This window comes from Terrapene carolina, unplaced genomic scaffold (genome assembly GCF_002925995.2).
Source record: "Terrapene carolina triunguis isolate 2854851 unplaced genomic scaffold, T_m_triunguis-2.0 Scaffold58, whole genome shotgun sequence".
NCBI lineage: Eukaryota > Metazoa > Chordata > Testudines > Emydidae > Terrapene > Terrapene triunguis.
Window position 1 is genome coordinate 9,085,403 of NW_020664409.1, and position 24,501 is coordinate 9,109,903.

General features: G+C 40.4%; 1 protein-coding gene across 2 annotated transcripts in view; it reads left to right on the forward strand.

Annotated features, from left to right (window-relative positions):
• The window catches only part of CDKAL1 (CDK5 regulatory subunit associated protein 1 like 1), a 648,436-nt gene that overhangs the window by 90,830 nt on the left and 533,105 nt on the right, over positions 1–24,501 (forward strand). For both annotated transcript variants that reach the window (XM_026660497.1, XM_026660489.1), the window contains one exon: positions 12,988–13,072. In XM_026660497.1, the coding sequence (XP_026516282.1) occupies positions 12,988–13,072 (85 nt within the window). The remainder of the gene's footprint in view (positions 1–12,987; positions 13,073–24,501) is intronic.

The window sequence follows — 24,501 nt, forward strand, 5'->3', positions numbered from 1 at the left end:
CAGAGTAGCAGCCGTGTTAGTCTGTATCCGCAAAAAGAACAGGAGTACTTGTGGCACCTTAGAGAAGTGAAGGAAGATATACATATATATCAAAATATTCTGAGTACATAGCACCTACAAGATCTCTATCAAGCATTCTTAAAACTACAATACCCACCTGCAGAAGTGAAAAAACAGATTGACAGAGCCAGACGAGTACCCAGAAATCACCTCCTACAAGACAGGCCCAACGAAGAAAATAACAGAACACCACTAGCTGTCACCTTCAGCCCCCCAACTAAAACCTCTCCAGCGCATCATCAAAGATCTACAACCTATCCTGAAAGATGATCCCTCACTCTCACAGATCTTGGGAGACAGACCTTCCCTCGCTTACAGACAACCCCCCAACCTAAAGCAAATATTCACCAGCAACCATACATCACTGAACAAAAAACACTGACATCATCATAGGACCTAATCACATCAGCCATACCATCAGGGGCTCGTTCACCTGCACATCTACCAATGTGATATATACCATCATGTGCCAGCAATGCCCCTCTGCCATGTACATTGGCCAAATAGGACAGTCTCTACGCAAAAGAATTAATGGACACAAATCTGACATCAGGAATCATAATACTCAAAAACCAGTGGGAGAACACTTTAATCTGTCTGGTCATTCAATGACAGACCTGCGGGTGGCTATTTTACAACAGAAAAACTTCAAAAACAGACTCCAACGAGAGACTGCTGAGCTGGAATTGATATGCAAACTAGATACAATCAATTTAGGATTGAATAAGGACTGGGAATGGCTGAGCCATTACAAACATTGAATCTATCTCCCCTTGTAAGTATTCTCACACTTCTTATCAAACTGTCTGTACTGGGCTATCTTGATTATCACTTCAAAAGTTTTTTTTTCTCTCCTGCTGACAACAGTTCATCTTAATTAATTAGCCTCTTAGAGATGGTTGAGCAACTCCCATCTTTTCATGTTCTCTGTATGTATATATATCTCCTCACTATATGTTCCATTCTATGCATCCGATGAAGTGGGCTGTAGCCCACAAAAGCTTATGCTCAAATACATTTGTTAGTCTCTAAGGTGCTCGGCACTCGCTGCTGGTTTCCCCAGGGAGTTCAGTCTGCTATTGATTGGAGCCTAGGAGGTTTTCTGGTACTGCGAAGTTCCCAATGGTTTAGTAAAACCTGAGATGGTCCCAATCAAACCTTAACAGTTGGCCACTATTAGCACTTACTGAAAGTGTTAAACATAGTCAGTTTGTCCTGTAAAAGCTTGTCAGTTTGGAGTATTATATTGAGAGAACTCCTCTGAAAACATTGTCTGCTTGGCTTTGTCTCTGCTGAGCTGCTGAGGATCCCCATAGTTCTACAGACAAAGGCTCTGGAAATATCTCCCACTCCGAGCATTTAAAAAAAAGCATTAGAAATTTGGTGTGTGAGAGTGGTGAGGGAGGCTGTAGTGCATATCTCTGTATTTACATACCAACTACCAAGATTTCTGGTGTTAGGGATACTGTTGTTTGTAGATAACAGTAGCATACTGTTCTTTTCCTCCTGTCTTCCTGCCTCCTCATGTTTCCAATCTGCTGTGCAAAGTAAGATGTTTGGGTTCCAGTCAGATTACTGTAATTTGGGTAACATGTTGAGGGATGGATTTACAGGATCTGGTGGCTGCAAGGGGACTCGCAAGCTTTTTTTCCGGTGGATGAATTGAGTTTTGAGTATTATGCAGTGGAATTAGTGTGAAAAGATTTGGTAGCTGGGAGGAGAGGCAGATTAGGTTGTGCTGCTTGTTACTGTTTGAATAGCTGAACATTTCTTCTTCATGCACTGGATAAGCTCCATTTTTCTCCACCTCTGGCCTTGCACCTTAACTCTTCCCTTTCCCATGAATTGACTGTCACCTCTCCTGACCTCAATAAATAGACATGGAGACTGAGCAACTTTTGCCCTAGAGGGTTGAAGACCAGACATAACTAAAGCTTTTTGGTGGGGTGTTGCTTCTCATACGGTATTTATTATGAGCATAAATAGTAAACTTTAATTTCCGGTGCTCTCATTCTGTAACTTTCACAAGCACTAAATTCGCTTAATACTCCAGTTGCGGGGTAGGAATTAACCACTGCCAAGCTTCTTGTGACTGTTGGGTATGGTACCTTAATCTTGTATCTCTGGCTTTGCAGAAGATTGATATAGTAACAAATGGATAAAGTATGAAAGCAGTTTTGTGAAAGTCAATAAATAGCTGGAAGCTACAATTTAATAAGTATTTGGATATATCTGGGTCAGATAGCTTCTATATATTTTAGCTATCTTAAAAGTGATAAATGGAATTTAAATTCAGAGTCCTGGGGCATTAGATATCAGGAGAAATAAGTGGAAGCAAGGCACATTTCTGTGGTGGTGAAGGATAGTTGTGCCATCAATTTGGGGAAATAAGTGACCTTGTTATACTAGAAGAGTGGGGCAAAATTCAAATGGGCCTTCTACACATGACATAGGGTACTGTGGTTAGAGAAGGCTGTTGGCATGTCAATCAAAATGAAACAATTGGAAGCTGACAGCAGTGTTTGAAGATTTCAAGAAACTGCAGCCTGGGAGTTCATGATTACTTTTATTTTTAATTTTTAAAGCTGCAGTGGGAGCATAGTACAAAGTGAGAGTGCTGTTTCCCCTCAAGTATATTTTGGTTATTTTCTACATAAAAGGTTGGTGGTTACTGTATACTGTGTGGAATTCAATCCATCTGAAGCCCAACAAATGTCACCCATGAAGAAATTCCTGTGCTGAACAAAACGCTATTCAGAACTTCATTTATTTAAGAAAAGTCACTACTCCTTCTCTAGAACTATCTGTTTGGTTTTTCAAAATCATAGTCTGTTCTTTCCTCTCTTTCAACTTAAACTTTCAGTCTGGAAAAGAGAGGACAATGTTTGATGCTGCCACACAAGGATGAACCTTATGCCCTTTGGATTCCTCTGTCCTCTTATGTAATGATGTGTGATGGAAAGAATTCTTTCTTGCTAACTGCAGAGATTAGTTTGTACCCAAAAGCATGAGCGATAATATAATTAACTAATATTTACTTTAAATAATCCTGGTTTAAGCAAGGGTCACTGTGACAAAGGACCTTTGAAAGTTAGTAGGCCTAAAAGGTGTGAAAGCTTTGGGTACTGTTTGAGGGACTGGCTAGCTTAGTTAATTGGCAATATGAGAAAAAACCTAGATCATCAGTTCTTCAAGCAATTGTGCATGTGGATTCTGCTCTCTTGGTGCTCATGTATCCTGTACATGCAAGATTGGATTTTTGTGTCTATCAGTGTCCGTGGGGCAATGCCTGTACTCTTAAATGCCCTCATGCCTGCCCCTTCCCCTTCACAACCAAAAGCATAAATTGTGGAGGGAATACAACTGCCTGTCAGTTCCATCTTAATGGTTTGGCAGCAAGAAGGAACCTCTACAGTGTCTGCATACTGCATACACTATAATTTGTTTTAGTCTTGTATATATTAGTTTGATAGTATAATTAGTGAAAGTGTAGTTAATGTCATTTTTCTTTTTGTGCCCTCTGGCCAAAAACAAAAACGTAAGTTTCACTTAAACTAGACCCTACCTCCCTTGAACAGAGGTACTAGAATGAAGGCAGAAGTTAAATCACTGGAATTTAAAATTTGTCACTTGTTTGATGCTTTGGATCCCATCAACGATGGGTATCTTTTATGCCTGCTGTGTCTTGGAGAAGGACATTTCCCAGGACAGTTGTTTTGCTTGTTCCTTTGGAGAAAGAGCAACCCAGGAAGTGAGACTAAAACTCTTTGTTAGAGAAGTTGATGCAGTCTTCCTCAAACTCCAAGAAGAGAGCTACACCAAAGACTTAGCATTGTGTCAGTCGTTCTCGAGCAGTGTCCCAGTGAGCTGAGATACTGCTTCGAGCTCCCAGGTCACATCCTCTCATAAGCTCCATTTGTCCACCACTATATCGATGTCTATGCCTGATGGTCAGAAAGGAGCACCGTTCCAAGTGTGAGCCCAGGTGCAGGTCTCTATCCCCAGCACCTAGTAAGAGACTGAAGAGTCATCAGTCACATGGCTTGTCTCAGGCCCATACATCAAAGTGCCACAAGGCTTAGAGAGTACATTCTGGTGCCCCTGTACTTGACTTCCAAGGCAGCATGTGGTACCTTCTAAATTTAGAGGACTGCACACCTTCCATGCTGATCCCAACACAGAGTCCCTCAGTTAGTGTAGTGGTACCAACTACCTCTGTGGTACCCATTGCCTCGGTACCAACTGTCTTAGTACCAAAACCTTATATGCTCCCAAGTGACTTATATGTGGGCCCAGTTCAAAGTCACCTGTGCTTGAAAGACTCAGAGAGGTGATTGGAAAACCCCAAACTGTCAAATTTCTGGTGCCTCAGACTAGAGAGATGTCCTCTATATCGACTGAACGTAAATACACACTGGGTATACTGGACACGACATTCCTCCCCCTCCCACCCCCCCCCACCCCTCCCCCCGGATTATTCAGGATCACCTCAAGAATGTTGGTGGTCTTTGTTGGGATAACCTACATCTCCACAGGGCAGGGGGCCTGTCACCTGAGCCCTGCCACCCAGGGATTAAGCTGAAGCCTGAGGCCCTATCCCCTACCACTGCTGGGGGGTGGGGAGATCAGATGTTGGAATCAGAGCTGTGGACGAAGCCATAAACGGGTGACAGCTGTAAAGGGGGAGCAGTGAGCTAGAAGTGGGACCAAGAGTGGGTGGGGAGATCCATAAATGGGGGACAGAGAGGGCTGGAGCATGACACAGCAAAGCAGGGTAATTTGAAGAGCCTCAACAGGGCAAGAAAATTAGAAATGAGCAGGACAACTGGAGAAACTTGGGAGAGTGATGGGGCAAGTAAGAAGAAGAGAAGGGGAGACTTGGGGTGCCCCTGGGAAAGAGAGGTAACTACCCCAGAAATTGCCACAGGAGAGTCTCCTCCTGAAATGTGGAAACTTAAAAATATGCCTATTTTCCAGCAGGCCCTAGTTATGCAGTTTTGTATAAAGAGTTATAGAAATGTTATGCAGATTTGACTTCAGGATTTTTGGGTGCACAGTGTAGGCAAATCTAGGGGTGAGTCCTCTGCAGAGAGGAGGTAGGGACTGAAGAGGTGAAGCAGAGCTGTTTCTTCTCAGTGACAGGCCTATACTGGTCCTTGCTTCTAGATTCTTTATAGTTATATTCATGTTTTGTTTTGGTGGTCTTTTTTAAAATACCCTCTTATATTGTGCCTGTTTGCCTCTGTAGGACCAAGCAATTGATTTGGTATCTGCAGCTTTATTTTCATATGATACTGTGTAACTGCAGGCTACTTAAGATAGTTGTGCTGATTTATAGTTTATAAAGGAACAATAATATAAACAAATGTTAGAAAAAAATTGTAATTATTTTTGTGGTGTTTGTTGGTATATTGATGATTCAGATTTTTACCATGTTACCCTTTTTGTATTGCATAATCCTGTCAATTTGTTTTCCAGAATGTCCCAATTAAATTAGATGTATTCAGAGGTTTCCATGACCTTTAGTATTCTTTGTACTCCGTTGTTTTGCAAAGTGTGTGATAGATTTTGCGGTTTACTTCCAATGTAGCTTTTCTTTCATGGAAAAGATGTCACAATGCAAAAAAAAAAAAAAAAAAAAAAAAATATCTGTGGTTTTTAGTTATGTTTTTGAGCTTAAAAATAATGCTCATTTGACATTGTTGGTGGGGTTATTTGTTACTATTAGAACATAAAGAAGGTTGGTTTTAGGTAGCTGATTACCTACATCTGGTCAGCAGTGAAATATTGATGAGCTGAATTTATTTAAAAAAAAAAAAAAATTAAAATATGGAAAGGTTTGAATTCCTCCTCCCCCCATCTTAGAGAAAGTAACTTTTAAAGCAGCACTTTGTTGGAGACATGACAAGTCAAGTAAGTCTGCTCAACCCTCCAAAAAAATCTATGATAGATCAACATCAGACTTGAGTGTCTTGAAACAAATCAGCAAGAAAGCATGGAATGAAAAGCCAAAGAAAGTTCCAGTTCTTTCAGTGATTACCATATGTATGTCACTCTGGATGCACATGTGCACTTTGTACTCAAGATTGGAATTTTTGGGTCAGCAACTGGGGCTGTGCCTTGAGTATCCTAACCCCACCTCTACAGTGCATTAAGGGCAGAGCAGGGCCAACCATCCATCGCTGCAAGATGGAACTGTGAGCAGTGTCTCTATCTCTTGCCCACTTGTGATCCTAAAACAAATTTTTTTGTACATGGTTATCCCATTAGTGTAGTTTTAGTTGTAGTTACTTAATGTAGTGAAGGTTTTTACATTAAGTTTCAGTTTGGGTAATTATCTGGGTTTTTTTCAACCCTTGTGTCTAAACAAAAATCTCTAGGGTTAACTATCACCCCTCATATGAGATGGCTCTGTCCCTCAATGATACTCATATAAGATATCTGTTTTGCATTGCTGAGGAATGTTCAATTTGCTTTTTGTTTTCTAAACAAACTTAAAAAGTGAGAAGCTCATTTGAAACTTTTTCCGGAGGAAATCTGAGACTTGCTTCTGATATCTGTATAAATAAGACCCTCCCAGATCTGAGCAGTCCTCCTTCAGAAATGCCTCAGTAAACACTAGCTTAGTGGTCAGTTCCTGGGCTCCTGCTTCCACAAAGTATTCCTCAGCTGTTCCTGCTCCCAAGTCCTCATTGGCTGCCAGGGTAGGACATAGCACTGCTCTTTGAAAGAGTATAAATGTAGATCACTGTCTGAGGGACTTACCAACAAAAAGTGGTAAAGATCAACCAAGGATAGCACAAGGCCTGAGTTAGGTCTCTGGTGACACTCTGCGGTCCCTCATTTCACTCTGCGGTACTGGCTAAGTGTCAGCCTCACGCTGCCTCCAGTGTGAAGACTATAGGACTACATCCAGGGCTCTTGGTACCAGTGCCAGGGTTTTCTGTACTGGTACCAACTTTTCTATATCAACGTTGTCTTCAAAATCTACTTCAGTGCCAATGATTTCTAACTTGTTGATCTGGGTAATGACATTTTAATCAATGTGATCCATGCTACTGGAAAATCTAGCAGTATCCTCCTTCCCAGAGTCGCTGCTATTCTCTGTTGTGAAGATACTCTGTTGGCACTGACCACCAATATCTTCATGGTACCGGGTATGTCTGCACTAAAGGCAAGGGATCTCCCTATATACTGCCCTGAGACTGCAGCAAAGTCTGCTCCTCCTCTGGAAGAGGAATATTTCTTCTAATCTTTTGCTTTAGATAATAATGGGGAGGGATCACCAATGTGTATCCTGAAACCCCATTCATACGTCCACTTTGCCTCAGATAGGGATCCTAGGGTTTCAAAGCTAACACAATAAGCACAGTGAATATAAGGAAGGACCTCCTACCTGGTATCCCTCACTGGGGCCATATCTCACTTCACTTATGGTTCACACTATTGGGGATGCTAGGACTGTGGGTGCACAACATGCCAGAAAACTCACCTCCTTTGTTCTGTCAAGTGTCAGATCACCCTCCCAAGTAAGATTCCTAAGAATTCACCACACTTAGCTGCCATTTCTTCATCATCACCTGAAGGTAGCAGTGATCCCATCTACACCATCTCATCGCAGCTATTACAAGGCCTTTCAGGACTTTCATCTGAGGATGGCAGAAATGGCAGTGGAGGTAGTGTAAGAAAAATCACACAATCTGAGACCGGTAGGCCACATGGCCTCTTACACATTCACAACTCAACATGACAAACTTCCCCTTTGTTGTATACAAAAGTGGTTGAAGTCGATCTACTGCCCAAGGAAGCACCACATAGACATGACAGCCTAAATTCTTCTAGAATTCCTACTGTCCATAAATTTATGGAAGAATCCCAATCAGGTGTGCTAGGGTTCTCCATTTTCTCTACCTCTACCCATGAAAACATTAGAAGAGATGTGTCCAGCCTCAGATGGGGAACATGTTTGGACCAACACCACAATCAGGGCTTGTCCACCTTCATATCAGTGTCTTAGAATGCAGGTGATTCATTTGGCTGGTGTACCCTTTTTTTGCCCTGTGATTGAAGGCAAAACAGTTTAGATAAAACATCACACTGGTGTTGTCTGTACTATGTGAACAGGCAAGGAAGATCCTGGTCTTCCCTTTCTGCAAGGAAGCTGTCCAACTACGGAATTGGTCCATCCATCACCAAATTTATACTCTGTTCTACACGTCTGGGTCTGGAAAACACTGTAGCAGATAACTCATGTAACTATGTTTATCATTCCAAATGTATTTCACAAGTGAGGTCACCCATACATAGACTTGCTTGCCATTGAGAAGAAGAGAAAGTGTCTTTCCTTTTACTCCACAGAGTGTTGGAGCCCTGGTTCTCAGACAGACACATTCTTCATCCCTTGGTCTCCTGCGTGGTTGTATGCTTACTCTCTGAAACTTCAAAACTCAAGAGTTTTGAAGGGGATCAGATAAGAGTCTGCAGAAATTATTTGTTTACCACCAGCTGGGCCTAGGCATTACTGGTACCCGGAGCTCCATGAAACTCTTGATTCAACCTCCAATAACATTACTTCTTGAGTCCCAATATAGTTTCCTAGCACAAAAGGACAAGTCTCCATCCAGACTCAGCCTCTTGTTATCTCAGAGCCTGGATGCTGGTTGGTTAACATAGAACTTGTTCAATAGATATGCAGAACATTCTGATACAAAGTAGAAAGGATTCTACCAGAACAGCTGGTGCAGCCAAGTGGAAAAGATTTTCTGTTTAGGCAAAACAATGTAACCTCTCTCCCATACAGTCTGTAACCTTTCCCTCATAGAGTCTCATATTTTGGAGTATCTTGTCATTAAAAGTCACAGTACTTTCTATAAGCTCTATTAGAGTTCACCCAAGCAGCTCTATCAGCACACCATCCACCCATATAGGGTCACACTATATTTTCACACCCTACAGTGACTAAATTCCTTGAAGGCCTAATGTATGCTTCCACCGTTACGGGAACAACCTCTGTCCTGGGATCCAACATCATTCTAGTTGTATTGATGGCCCTTCCCCTTTGAGCCTACAGGCTAATTGCCAGCTAGGAAGATATTATTTATAAATATAATTTCTGAAAGTTTATTTTTTCAAGTAAATTTCAAGAGCTGTTCAGGAACTTGACACAGGGTGTGCACATAATTAATTTCTTCAATATGTATGTGCAATACGATGGAGGGGTGAGGGGAAAATACAAGAGCAAAAGTATCTCTAAACTAGGTGGTTGTTTTGATGAGAAATGGCCTCCACCTTCTGATTAGTATGTAAATATAATTTAGCCACATTGCTTAACATGAGCGTTAACAAGAAATAAGTGAGGGTAAGAAAAGATAAAATAGCAATAGCAATACATAGGGAGAGGAGAGGCCAAAAACTTTACCTTCCTAAATCTGTTTTTAGGCACCTCTTCACAGGAGGAGTTACCCAGTGATTCTGTACTGGTAGAATCTGAGACCTACATAAGAACTAAGATGAATATTTTTAAAAATATACAAACTGTTCACATTTCCAAAATACAAACTGCAGTATTTCACTGTACAGGTTGTAAAGCCCCCCCAGTAGGAGGTTATAACAGTCCCAGAGTCCAGATGTCTGTTTTAGGTACTTATATGTGCCTCGTGATTTTTAAGGTATTTATCCTGAGGCAGGTTGTTATTATCCCCCATTTTATAGATGCGGAACTGAGGCACAGAGAGACTGAATCACTTGCTCAGTCATACTGGAATTCTCTGATGGAGCAGGGAATTGAACCCTGCTCTTCCAAGTACCAGGCAAGTGCTCTAACCACTGGACTACCCTTCCTCTGAATGAAGAGGTCTCAGGTTTTTTGCCATGAAATACAGTTATATAATAGTTTTCTTCTAACTCTCTGTGACAGTTGTCTCCCAAGTGCATTTGTACCCCATTGGCATGATATTTATTCTGTCAGCCTCTTGTTATATAATACCCAATAGTTCTCAAGTTCAGAGAAAATTGTTATGTGGCTGGAGATGAGTTATATTCATAGTTTGTACTATTAGAAGTAAGCACATTTAAAGTACTTTGAAACAGAGTTGTGGCAACATTTTATTGCATTAAAAACCTTGAATTAATTTTTTAACACACTCATTTGGGCAAAGCATTTTTAAATAACAAAACACTGTTTATTGGACATTGTAGCTGATGACCTGAAAATGTGCTTGAAGTTTGTGACTTCTAAATACAATAATATAAATTGCTGTGGAATAGTATTCAAAAACTATTTTGTGTTTTTCAGATGCTCTTTTCAGTTGATAAGAGCCAGGAGTTTTTGTTCATCTTTTTTCCTTGCTTTCAAAAGCCAGTCCTTCTTTTCCTCCTCCTTTTTTTGTTTTTGTTTTTGTTTGTTCAAGTTATTGGCCTTAATACAATTGCAAATGTACTGATGTTTACATTTAAGGCAAGGATAGCATGCTCATTAGCACTGAACTCTTGCTAACAGAACAAGTCTAAATGTAAATATTATGTAAACCAGAAGGTCTCTGATTTGAAGAAAGATCCTTTAGGTTGTCCCAATATGTTTTTACTTCAGTAACAGACTGAATTTGAGCTTAGTGCTGTTTCCAGTCTGTTAATTGACAGGGTAAATACTTGCTGCTGGGGCATTTGATTAAGCCTTCACAGATTTAAAACAAACAAACAAACAAACAAACAAAAAACCCCCCCAACCATTGTTACAGTCCCTTTAGACCTTGAATGCGTTATCCTGTGGCCATTTGATTCCTTGGAATACCTTGTATTTGAACCTGAAAAGGATTTTAACATCCCAGAACAAGTTAACTATGGAGTCTCTATTAATAACACTGATTAAAACAAAAACCTTTCCTGAATATTTTCACTCATTTTACACAAATAAAAAACAGTTCCTATTTTATATATCATTTGCATTTTGGCTCCTTCCTTAGGTTGGATGAGTGACAGTTAACTGAAAAATGGAATCATTCTTTTTATCGGCAAAGGCAAGATTGCAGATACCTACATATTTTTAGAGTTTGAGATTGTATTAAGTGTAGCTAGAGGAAGGAAGCTTTTTATATATGGACAGGTAAATAGAGATATACATATATAGACACATATTTTAAAATCATTGCAGGCTTTAATTTTTTTCCCTTTTCTTTTGTGAGCGGTCACTTAAATTAGGTAATCTAAAAACTACACTTTGACTTAAAACAATTTTGCTCCATTTATTACTTGTATCGCTTTAAATCCTATTACTGTACTTCATTTTGGCTCAAGATTTGCTGAAAGGTAGTACCAAAGTGTGACACAAGCTTTCTGTGCCTAACTGATACAACACTAAGGGTACGTCTACACTTACCGGAGTGTCCGGTGGCAGGCAATCGATGTTCTGGGATCGATTTATCGCGTCTGGTTTAGACGCGATGGATCGATCCCGGAAGTGCTCGCCGTCGACGCCGGTACTCCAGCTCGCCGACAGGAGTACGCGGCATCGACGGGGGAGCCTTCCTGCCGCGTCTGGACCCGCAGTAAGTTTGGACTAAGGTACTTCGAATTCAGCTATGTTATTAACGTAGCTGAATTTGTGTACCTTAGTCCGAAGTGGGGAGGTAGTGTGGACCAGGCCTAAGCATTCCTGATTAGTGCCAGAGCATTGGGAATGTGAAATGGCTTGTCTGATGCTCCCTAGGGCTTGCTCAAGGAGTTTCTTTTAGAAAATGAAGTGTTACTCTTCTAGAAGAGTGACCTCATATCATTTGGATTCTGTGGTATTTGCCAATCAGTGGAAAACCAGGTGGAGAGAAAACATTCACTGGGTAGTACTTGGAAACCAGTTTCCTAGAAATACAGAGTATTTTTTATTTCCTGCATTTGTTTTGGAAGGCTAAATTTTGTATTAGATGACAAGCTAATTCTCCTTAATTAAAATTCGTTTAAAACCTTTATTTTAATTGCAGAGGAAAAATGCTGTGTTCATGCCACATGGTAGAGTGCCTCTGAGGGTAACTTCATGATCCAACACAAATAATGTATTTAGCTATCACAAGGCTGTAAAGAAATTTACCAAGACATTTAGCTCTGGACTGAAAACTATAGGCATAACTAAGGGTATGCTCTTAAACCTTTAGTCTAAAATTTGCTGGGTGTTAATGATAAAATAATTAAAATGTAGCCAATTCTAATAATCAGTGGAGTTTTCCTGAATTCTGAATTTTCTTTCTACAGTAAATATTTATGCTTGCATAAGCCTAGGTTGTTTACTTTATAGAAATGTTACACAATAAAATTGAGATGACAACTCTTGCCTCGATGCCAGCGATGCCAGTCTCCATGAGCCACTTGTTTACATTTTCAAACAAGCACCTTCCTGATTTCTCTTGTGCTGCCCTCATGCATGGGACATGCTTCTAATAAACATCTGTAAAACTACCTCATTGGCTGCCTTCAACTCCCTCCTTTTAAACTCTCCTGTGCTGTGAATCCTACAAAAAAAATTGACAGTGGTTAGACAGATGATGTATTGAGACCACTGCCTATCATGCTAGCCAATGTTGTCTCATTATTTCCTTGTGCTCCCACTGTCTTTCTGCTTATATCTACGTGGTGTGTTTTGTCTTTAACTTGGATTTGTAAGCTCTTTGGGGCATGGACTTCTTATATTTTGTATTGTATAGTACAGTAGTGTTCTGGTTCATGACTGCAGCACCTAGATGCTACTGCATTCCAAATAATGAACAAGAATAAGCAATATTCATGAATTTTCCAAAATTATATTTAAGGCTTGATTATTGAAACCTTATGAGAACGGTCTACTTTTTAACAAAAGGTTAAATCCAATCTCTTTAGTTTGATATAGTTCCAAGTTTGAGCTGCAATTCTTTAATGTACCCTTCTGTCTCTTCTGTCCTCCAGAGAACGCCGCAGAAGCAGACTTGTGGCTTCTTAACAGTTGCACGGTAAAAAGCCCAGCTGAAGATCACTTCAGAAACTCAATTAAGTAAGTTGCAGTCTTTTTTTTTCCAAAGAAGCCCAGTAATATTTATCAGTGAAAAGTCTGTGGTTTTAAAGTATACCGATTTTCAATCAAAAAGTAAATCCCCCCCAATGCAGAGCAGAGGAGAAATGTGAGTTTGAATTTAATGATGATCTATCCAGCTAGAATAGATTTGTGATTGGTAATGTGGTAATTTTCTAATAGCTGTTTTGGGGATTTGTAAATGTTCAATAGTACACTCACTGGGGGGAGACAACCCTCCTGTTACTGTGTAATCCAGGAGCTTCCATATTATTTTTCTAAGAAAGATTTTACAGTGTTTTCTTGAATAATAATTTTGTATTTTAAAAGTGGTGTGAATGACTAACTATCTTCCTCCACGCCATTTTTTTTAAAATGACCAACAGTGGGTCCTTTTAATTAAATAAAATATGTGTGCTGCAAAATATTTAGAACTATAAATTTTTGTAATATTTGCATGCTGAGGTGACGTATGGCAGGGTATGTGGGGTCATGTGCCCTCCCAGATTTGCTGCTTGACTTGTACTGAGCATGCTCACACGGACTGAGCATGCTCAGTAACACTGCCGAAGCCAGCTGCCCTTACTCTGCACCGCTGCTATTAGCAGGTAAGGGTTGTCTTTGCTTAAATGTAATTATTATTAAAAACTGGTGAACTGAGGGCCTGTCTTTTACATACAGAGCTACAGCTGCACTGATGCAGCTGCATCGCTGTAGCACTTTAGTGAAGATGCTCCTAAGCCGATGGGAGAGCTTCTTCCATCGGTGTAGTTAATCCTCCTCCCCGACAGGCGGTAGCTATGTAAATGACAGAAGCTCTCCTGTCAACATAGCAGTGTCTTTGCTGGGGGTTAGGTCGGTATAACTACGTTGCTGAGGGTGTGAAAAATCCACACCCCTGAGTGATGTAGTTATACCTATATGGGTCTGTAGTGTAGACCTGGCCTGAGTGTACTCTAGTTTAACATTGATCTAGTCTTTTGAAAGTATATAGTGTTGTTGTAGATGTGTTGGTCCCAGGGTAAGGTCAAAAGACAGGCCTGGGAACTTAAATTCCTTAACTTTGCTAGATACTTAAAACCAAGGACTGGATTTATGGTTTATTACAACAATCTATAACCCACTTAAACCCCAACCCCCAGACTTTTTTTCCTTCCACACTATGACTGAAGAACTGTTAACAGACCACTTCACCTTGAATGGTTCCTTGAAATATGTATTAATTACTTATGCTAAACACTCTGTTCTGCCTTGTATTTAGCTGTGACACTAATGTTTCCCAGACTTGAAGAAGAGCTCTGTGTAAGCTCAAAAGCTTGTCTCTCTCACAGAAGTGGTCCAATAAAAGATATTATCTTGCCCACCTTGTCTCTCTACTCTTCTGAAAGACACTTTATTTTAATATATAGCATGTCCTGTCAGTGATGTAGAAAAGTGGTTTGTGGTAGAAGAATTGTTACCTTTTGAGTTCAGCAAAAGTATAGCTTTGATAAGAATAAATGGAAAACCTGAACAGTCACAATTGAGGTGTGTCCAGTGTAAACAAAATGTGTTGTCCTCTATTATCCATAGCTCTTACCTTTACTAAACACTCACGTGGATGCTTATGGAATGATTTGTTAGGTGTGGCATGTAGCTGATTGATGATTGTTGAAAATCTAATTGGCAAGAGACCCCTAATTCTTACTAAGCAGCTGGCACATTTTGGGGGAGGGAAAGAGAGGGAGCTATATTGAAACTTGCTGCTAGCAGTAGCAGCTTCCAGTGCTGTACCCTGGAAGAGAAAAAATTTGCCCATAGTAGGTGAAACAATTAAAATAAAAAGATTCTTCCTGTACCCAACAGAGAAGTTAATTTCCTGACTGCCAACGCTGCAATGAGATTAGCTTTTTGTGTGGCCAAGAAGAACTCTGTTTTCAGAATACCGGTAGTTAGTGTGCTTTGGGTAATAACTACATCTGTATGCGCCCTCTTCCCCCCCATCACCTCTGTGGTCCAGTCCAGCAGTTCCCAGTCAGGTCTCAGACCTCTAGCCATCACCTGTCTGTGAGCAGGGACTCTTGTCCCACTCCAGTCTGACCACGGTGTTGTAAGGCTGCACAGTCCCCTTACACTGTGATATCACCAGCATGACAGTCTGTCTAAAGGCCAGCACCTGTGCTTTGCTTTCTCTCTGGGGGCTATGAAAAGTGTATTGCCAGCAATTACAAGTTACCACACAGCTCTTTCTAAGCAAGCACATTTATTCTTAAGGTACAAGCATTACAGAGAAAACATGTAAAACAAACAAACAATAAATAGATTTAAACATACACTAAACATACCAGGCGTCACCCATCAGTCTTATGGGGCCCTAGTAGGCAGTAGGCCAAAGTCTTTTCATCCTTCAGCAAGGTTGGGGTCCCTTTGGACAGAAGATGTTGTCTGTTTGGTGGACCAGAAAGTGGGCACTGTCAGTTCAAGATCACCATTTTATACCAAAAGCCCTTCCTTTGTCTGTTAAACTCTGAACCAGTATATGCAGACCACCCCAGGGTGCGGTACCTCTCTAGAGTTGTTTAGTCTGTGACTTGCTTTTATCACCCCTCACAGTTTTTAGTTCCTGTAGAAGCTCTATGGAGTAGAACACGATCATACATAAACCATTATGGGCCCTAAAGATATTGCATGTAATTGCAGTATCTGTAACATGGCAGTTAGTGTGCATTGGGTAATAATCTTGTGTTGGGCAACTAAACCAACGACAGGATCTTTTCCAGTAAAGTTGTGGTTATCTTTCTATTCCAATTACCATATATCAGAATTGACAATAATGAGGGGGTGTGTTACTGAATAAGCTGGTGAAAGAAAGAGGGACTTAATAAAGGTGAATGACAAAAAAACATTTCCCGACCTTTCACTTTTTTTCTTTGCTATATTAATGAGCTCGATTTTGTTTGTAGCAACGGTTCCACCCCCACCTCTGATAAACAAAACTAAAAAATTGTCATTCTTAGTTGACTCTGTGCAGAGAGCCATTCTTTTCTTATAGCTTGTTTTCTGCGTTCTGCTTCTCAGTTCTTGACCTTTCCTCATTCTGGGGAAGGAGAACTTCTGCTTCTACAGGATTGTTTTGTAACCACCACAGAAAGTGGGTGAGGGAGCCATGTTTCAGAATTTTGATGGGGCTGTTCAATATATGTCTCAGATGCATCTCAGAAATGGTTTTATGGAACTTCCTTGTTTCTTATGGTGGGAGAATAAAGAAGTGGTGAAGAACTAATGTTTCTAAGCATTAGAATCTTTCACAAATAGTCTTCTGAATGTTATAGCAGCAAACTGAGTGAAATTTGGGAGGGTATTCAGACTAGCTGTTTCTCTGTCGTGTCAACAATTCTGTCTGCTAGGTTGCCGTCATGGAGACCTTTGTTTTTTCAGAGTTGGGTAAGGAACAGAATATTGACCATAATGCAGGCATTATATACTGACACATGGAGAGCAGGGAGTTGCTTCGCAAGTGGAGAACCAGTGTTGACAGGGCCAATTCAATCAGGGTGGATGTAGTCCACTCCCAATAATAGATGAGGAGGTGTCAATTCCAGGAGAGGAAAAGCTGCTTCTTTAATGAGCCAGCCACTCCCAGTCCCTATTCAAGCCCAGATTAATGGTGTTAAATTTGCAAATGAATTTTAGTTCTGCTGTTTCTCTTTGAAGTCTGTTTCTGAAGTTTTTTTGTTCAATGATAGTGACTTTTAAATCTGTAATAGAATGACCAGGGAGATTGAAATGTTCACTTACTGGCTTATGTATGTTACCATTCCTGATGTCCGATATGTGTCCATTTATTCTTTTGCGGAGGGACTGTCCGGTTTGGCCAATGTACATGGCAGAGGGGCATTGCTGGCACATGATGGCATATACAACATTAGTGGATGTGCAGGTGAATGAGCCCTTGATGGTGTGGCTGATGTGGTTGGGTCCTCTGATGGTGTCGCCAGAGTAGATATGGGGACAGAGTAGGCAATGAGGTTTGCTACAGGGATTGGTTCCTGGGTTGGTGTTTCTGTGGTGTGGTGTGTAGTTGCAGGTGAGTATTTGCTTCAGGTTGGGGGGTTGTCTGTAAGCGAGGACTGGCCTGCCTCCCAAGGTCTGTGAGAGTGAGGGATCATTTTCCAGGATAGGTTGTAGATCGTGGATAATGCGCTGGCGAGGTTTTAGCTGGGGGCTGTATGTGATGGCCAGTGGTGTTCTGTTATTGTCCTTGTTGGGCCTGTCCTGTAGTAGGTGATTTCTGGGTACTCGTCTGGCTCTGTCAATCTGTTTCCTCACTTCCCCAGGTGGGTATTGTAGTTTTACGAATGCTTGATAAAGATCTTGTAGGTGTTTGTCTCTGTCTGAGGGGTTGGAGCAAATTCGGTTGTATCTTAGGGCTTGGCTGTAGACAATGGATCGTGTGATGTGTCTTGGATGGAAGCTGGAGGCATGTAGGTACGTATAGCGGTCAGTAGGTTTCCGGTATAGGGTGGTATTTATGTGACCATCACTTATTTGCACTGTAGTGTCCAGGAAGTGGATCTCTTGTGTGGACTGGTCCAGGCTGAGGTTGATGGTGGGGTGGAAATTGTTGAAGTCCAGGTGGAATTCTTCAAGGGCCTCCTTTCCGTGGGTCCATATGATGAAGATGTCATCAATGTAGCGCAAGTAGAGGATGGGCACTAGGGGACGAGAGCTGAGGAAGCGTTGTTCTAAGTCAGCCATAAAAATGTTGGCATACTGTGGGGCCATGCGGGTACCCATAGCAGTGCCACTGACTTGAAGGTATAAGTTGTCCCCAAATCTGAAGTGGTTGTGGGTGAGGACAAAGTCACAAAGCTCAGCCACCAGGCTTGCTGTGGCCTCATCAGGGATACTGTTCCTGACAGCTTGTAGTCCATCCTCATGTGGAATATTGGTGTAAAGTGCTTCTACATCCATGGTGGCCAGGATGGTGCTTTCAGGAAGAACACCAATGCATTGTAGTTTCCTCAGGAAGTCGGTGGTGTCTCGAAGATAGCTGGGAGTGCTGGTAGCGTAGGGTCTGAGGAGAGAGTCCAAATAGCCAGATAATCCTGCTGTAAGAATGCCAATGCCTGAGATGATGGGGCGTCCAGGGTTTCCGGGTTTATGGATCTTGGGTAGCAGATAGAATACCCCTGGTCGGGGTTCTGGGGGTGTGTCCATGTAGATTTGTTCCCGTACTGTAGCTGGGAATTTCTTGAGCAGATGGTGTAGTTTCTTTTGGTATTCCTCAGTGGGATCAGAGGATAGTGGCCTGTAGAATGTGGTCTTGGAGAGTTGCCTGGCAGCCTCCTGTTCATAATCCGACCTGTTCATTATGACTACAGCACCTCCTTTGTGAGCCACTTTGATGACAATGTCAGAGTTGTTTCTGAGGCTGTGGATGGCATTGCGTTCTGTACGGCTGAGGTTATGGGACAAGTGATGAAGGTGCCACCAGACTCCTTGTTGTTTTTGTAGATACATACTATCACGGCTACCCTCTGATACTTTAAGGGAAACAATTAATCACTCAGCTTGATAAGGTTCGTCTATCACAGGAAAGATTCTGCAGCTTGGAGCTGAATATTGGATGCTTGAGTTTCAACTAAAACACTGAAGGTGGTTTATACAATTGCTAATTTTCATCATACACACACATGGTCAAGTTTTATGGCTTCTGCAACAGTTTCTCCCATCTGTCTTTTCTTTGCATATACAGCTTATTGGGAATGCAATTGATTCTAATCAGTGGCAGCACATTCCCACTTGTGGTTAAATGAGAAATGAATCAAAAGCAGATAACTGACTAAGATTGCATTGCCAAAGATTATGATAGAAACCAACCATGGCAGTGGCAAGCTGATTACATAAAGGTATCTAGTTTTTTCTAGGATGCTAATTTGGAGCTTTTCTCTGGCAGGCCATATTATTAACAGTTCACTAAGCTCTATGATAAGAGTCACAAAAGAGATGCATATGCTTACAGGGAAAGGGCAAGAATTTTTTAAAAAATGGCTAAATGGAAAGGTTGAATGGGTTATTTGAGCCAAACAAAGTATGCTTCAGAAAATGGAAATCCATCCCAAGAGAAGTCAATAGAAAGGAGCATAAAACAAGGCAAGTAAAATGTAAACTGGAAATTAGGAGGGACAAGAAAAGTCAATGGAAAGGAGCATAAAACAAGGCAAGTAAAATGTAAACTGGAAATTAGGAGGGACAAGATAGAATTTGAAGAGCAAATAGACACAAGAAAAAAAAAACCAAGTGACAAGAAATTCTTTAAATATATATAAGCAGATAGCCTGCAAGGAAATTGCTGAATCTGCTTGACATTGACGGTTATGGAGAAAAGGGAGTAAGAAAGGAGGCTAGAGACATTGCAAAGAAGCTAAAACAGTTTGCATACTTGCAGTACAATGGGACAGCATTCTGTGGCAATAACCCCTAAATTCTTCTTCATTGTTAATTTATTCTGTCACTGCGAAATACCCTTCATTCCCAATCTTTAATGCTCCCCTCGACTCATGATTGTGTGCATGTGCACACAAAACTGTGGCTCATAATTGAAAATACTCATTTGTTTAAAATGTATCAATAATGTATCAGTAATTATTCCACTTTCGTAAAGGGAAACCATGCCTCACCAATCTGTTAGAATTCTTTGAGGGGATCCACAAACGTGGACAAGGGTGAGTACTTGGACTTTTAGAAAGTCTTTGACAGGGTCCATCACCAAAGGCTCTTACGCAGAGTAAGCAGTCTTGGGATAAGAGGAAAGATCCTTTCATGGATCAGTAAATGGTTAAAAAGACAGGAAGCAAAAGGTAGGAATAAATGGTTAGTTTTCAGAATGGAGAGAGGTAATTAGTGGTGTCCCCAAGGGATCTGTACTGAGACCAGTGCTCTTCAACATACTCATAAATGATCTGGAAAAAGGGGTAAACAGTGAGGTGGCAAAGTTTGCAGACAATACTAAATTACTCAAGATAGGTAAGTCCCAGGCAGACTGCAAAGAGTAACAAAAGGATCTCACAAAACTGGATGACTGGGCAACAAAATGGCCAATGAAATTAAATGTTGTTAAATGCAAAGTAATGCACATTGGAAAACATCCCAACTATACATACAAAATGATGGACTCTAAATTACCTGTTACTACTTCAGAAAGAGATCTTGGAATCATTGTATATAGTTCTCTGAAAACATCTGCTCAGTGTGCAGTGGCAGTCAAAAAAGCTAATAAACTGTTAGGAACCATTAGGAAAAGAATAGATGGTAAAACAGAAAATATCATCATGCCACTGTATAAATACATGGTACAAGCACACCTGGAATACTGTGTGCAGTTCTGGTTGTCCCATCTCAAAAAAGGTATATTAGAAATGGAAAAGGTTCAGAAAAGGGGGGGGGGGAAATGATTAGGAGTATGGAACAGCTTCCATATGAGGAGAGATTAAAAAGACTTGGACTATTCATTTTAGAAAAGAGATGACGGGAGAGGGGGGGAATATGATAGAGGTCTATAAAATCATGAATGGATTTGGAGAAAGTGATTAAGGAAGTGTTATTTACTTCTTCACTTAATACAAGAACCAGGGGTCACCCAATGAAATTAATACGCAGAAGGTTTAAAGCGGGGGTAGGCAACCTATGGCACAGGTGCCGAAAGTGGCACACGAGTTGATTTTCAGTGGCACTCACACTTCTCGGGCCTGGCCACCGGTCCGGGGGGCTTTGCATTTTAATTTAATTTTAAATGAAGCTTCTTAAACATTTTAAAAACCTTATTTACTTTACATACAACAATAGTTTAGTTATATATTATAGACTTATAGAAAGAGACCTTCTGAAAAGGTTAAAATGTATTACTGGCACGTGGAACCTTAAATTAGAGTGAATAAATGAAGACTCACACCGCTTCTGAAAGGTTGCCAACCTGGTTTAAAGCAAACCAAAGGAAGCACGTCTTTAAACAATGCACAGTCAACTTGTAGAACTTATTGCCAGGGGATGTTGTGAAGGCCAAAACTATATCTGGATTCAAAAAAGAATTAGATACGTTCCTGAAGGATAGTTTCATCAATGGCTATTAGCCAAGATAGTCAAGGATCCAACCCCATGCTTTGGGTGACCCTAGCCTAGGCCTCTGACTGCCAGATGCTGGACGACAAGGGATGGATCACTTGATGATTGCCCTGTTCATTCCCTTTGAAGCATCTGGCATTGGCCGCTGTCAGAAGACAGGGTACTTGGCTTGATGAACCACTGGCCCAGAATGGCCACTTTTATGTTCTTATATTCAAATATTTTCACTAAGCTTAATTTTTAATAAAATACATCTTAAAATATATTTTTTATAATTTTTAAGGAAAAATATTTAAATCCACCACAATTTGTAGTATTTTAGTTAGAAATTGGGTAGCAGATTTAGAACTTAGCCTAAAAAATATGTCTAGTCTACGGACCTTACAGCGGCACAGCTGTACTGTGCAGCTGCGCCACTGTAAGGTTTCCTGTGTAACCGTTCTATGCCGGCACGAGAGCTCTCTCCAGTTAAACTACCCCCAACGAGTGGCGGTAGCTATGTGGGCAGGAGATGCCCTCCTGTCCACACCGGCACTTTTGTCAGTGAAACTTATGTCGGGCAGGGTTTTTTTTTCCACACCCATGACCGACAAAAGTTTTGCCGACAAGTGCTAGTGTAGACTGAGCCCTAGTTTGGCATTGAATAGTATACTACTACTAAGATTCACTGTGTTAATTCATTCTACCAGGTACATGATTGCATCATTTTACCATCAGGAAAAAAGTCAGATGTTAAATTCTAGTTTACTGAGTTTTAGTTATTCTCTTAATACCTGATAATCATCAAAAAGCTTCTTCTTTCTGCGCTTTTAAGAAAATGATTGATTAAATGGCATTTCTTCTTACTACAGGAATTTTTTATCACATACCATTATCTCAGTAGTGTTAAAATGAGTAATGAAGACCATCAGCCTCTATTAATATTTTCAGATGTTGAAAGTTAATTCTGTGGATTCATTTTCATAGTGTAGTTACTATTGAACCTCTTGACACAAGTGAAAGAGTGCTTTTCTGAGAACTTAGTAAGAAACATTGCCCAGCACATCCATTAATCAGATTATATAGAAAGTAAGCCAATTATGTCAACACATTTTTGGCATTCATTCAGTTTAATGCAATTAAACTGCCTATAGATTTGCATGGCCTTTTGGACATCTAGCTCTCAGCTTGTAAAGAGCTGATCATTTTAGAGTTACTCGAATAGTGTACAGAAGATTGCATAGTAATGCATTTCCAGAAAGGACCTGCAGTCCTACAAAAGAAAGGGATAACCTTTTTGTTCTTTGTGAAGGGCCCATCTGCCAGTCTGTAATGGTTTATCTTCTGGGCTGCAGTCTGGAGCAATTGTTGGATGTAATCAAAAGGGCAGCCTCTGGAATACTCTACATGTTCTGACTCCCCTTCACTGGACAACCACAGTTGGACTGAACTCTTTCTGAAGTATCAAATAGACTTTGGCCACAATTTTCAAATGTGGGTGTCTTAAATTAATCCTCTAAATCCACCTTTAGGCATCTAAATAAGTGGTGGGATTTTCAGAGGTGCTGAGCATCTACAATTCCCAGTGATTTCAGAGGATGTTGTGGGTGCTTAATACATCAGAAAATCAGGGCAGTAAATTTTATGATGTGGATATTAAGGACATAATTTTCAAGGTTAGATATGCACAATTTTTCACATAATTTGTATATAAATTGGGTAAATGCTCACACAAGTGTTCAGTTATGTGCTGCCTAGTCACTTGAGCACAATTTTGTGTGCTTTTTTTACGTGTGCTATTTTGTAGAAAATGCCTTACCATCTCTCTCATTGGGTTTCAGTTGTCCCCCATGATGTCCTTTTTTGTCAGGCTGGATATGACTGAAAGGATTTTAAAATGCAATGTTTAAAAAAGGCTTTGCAAAATGTTAATTAAAATATATGTTTGTATTTTGTAGTTTGTTTATATATAAAGTGCCTCTGAAAATTTCAAAATTAAAATAGCTATGCTGATCAAAATGGGTAGAGTTTCCTTCAAGGCCTAAAGTGCCATAATGTCTCAGATGTGGTTGGTTTTTCTTAAGTGCATTCAGGTAAGCTTGACTGAAGTAACTTCACATTGTTTGGAGGCAGACAGTACTAAATAGGTTGTGATAGTTGATGAATACCTAATGTCTTTGTAACAACTGTCAAGGCTTTCTGCATTTTTTAAAAAGAGGGAACTTGGAAATAACTGACACTTTTTTTGTATTCTGTTTATCCTGGAAAACCAGACATTATATCTTGAATAAAGATCTGCATGTCATTCTAGGAGCTATCCAATATCATCTGAATATGTACAGAATTTTCTTCTGCCATCCCAGCTGATGCTATCAGTGTTTTTTTCATCCTATAATCTGACATCTCAATTAATCTTAACTGAAAGACATTTTAGGGAATGGAATTTGTTTTCCCTCACAGACCACTGCATTATTGCATGCTCTCTTGTGCCATCTGCTGATTGGGCCTAATAAAGCATAACTCCTGCCTGGATTAGCTCGCCAGGTTGGGACAAATCATTTTATAGACTGGAGTTTATCTGATCGCAGAGACAAACTGAGGCACTGAAAATCATTGGTCACTTTTGAAAAGGTAGGTCTTTGTTGTAGCCTCCCCTCACCCCCATACACAACTACTCTTTTATGCATTTCAGTTTGGACCTAAATAAGGAAAGCACCTATTACAGACTCTGGGCAACTTGCACATATCTTCCAAATTATACAGATTTTCAGTGTCTCGTGATCTAGAGGTAGCCTATGGTAGTCTATAGTACTCTTTGGTCAATGACTTTGCAATGAAGTTCTATACCTTTAACCCTGTCTTTCAGAAGTAGTGACCAGAATGTATCTGAAGTTGTGGGTTGGTATTGTAATAATTCAGATCCTCTTGATTTGTACTTAAATTGTGCCTATATTCACAGAATAGACTGGAATTTCTGGAAAAAATGAAATGGATGAAATGTGTGCACATGCAATGTGAAATTAACATTGGTTGGGTGGAAAGTCAGGCAATTCAGAGTAAAAGCTAAAATTATCCTTAATTAGACTTGTGTATGGTATATGATGTCAGTTATTTGCCTGCTGCCAATCCTAGGGGGTGTGTGTCTGGATACTCTTTCTTCTGGCTGTCATTTTGACATCTTTTGGGGGAAAGATGGATCAGCAGTAATGTTATTCATATTTCCTCTTTTTTCATAAAAGATTTTACTTTTTAAAATCTTGTGTTCCTTGAAGAGCTTTCTGTTATACTGTGTGATGCTTCATTGCAAGTCCTTTCAGAAGGTTATTTGT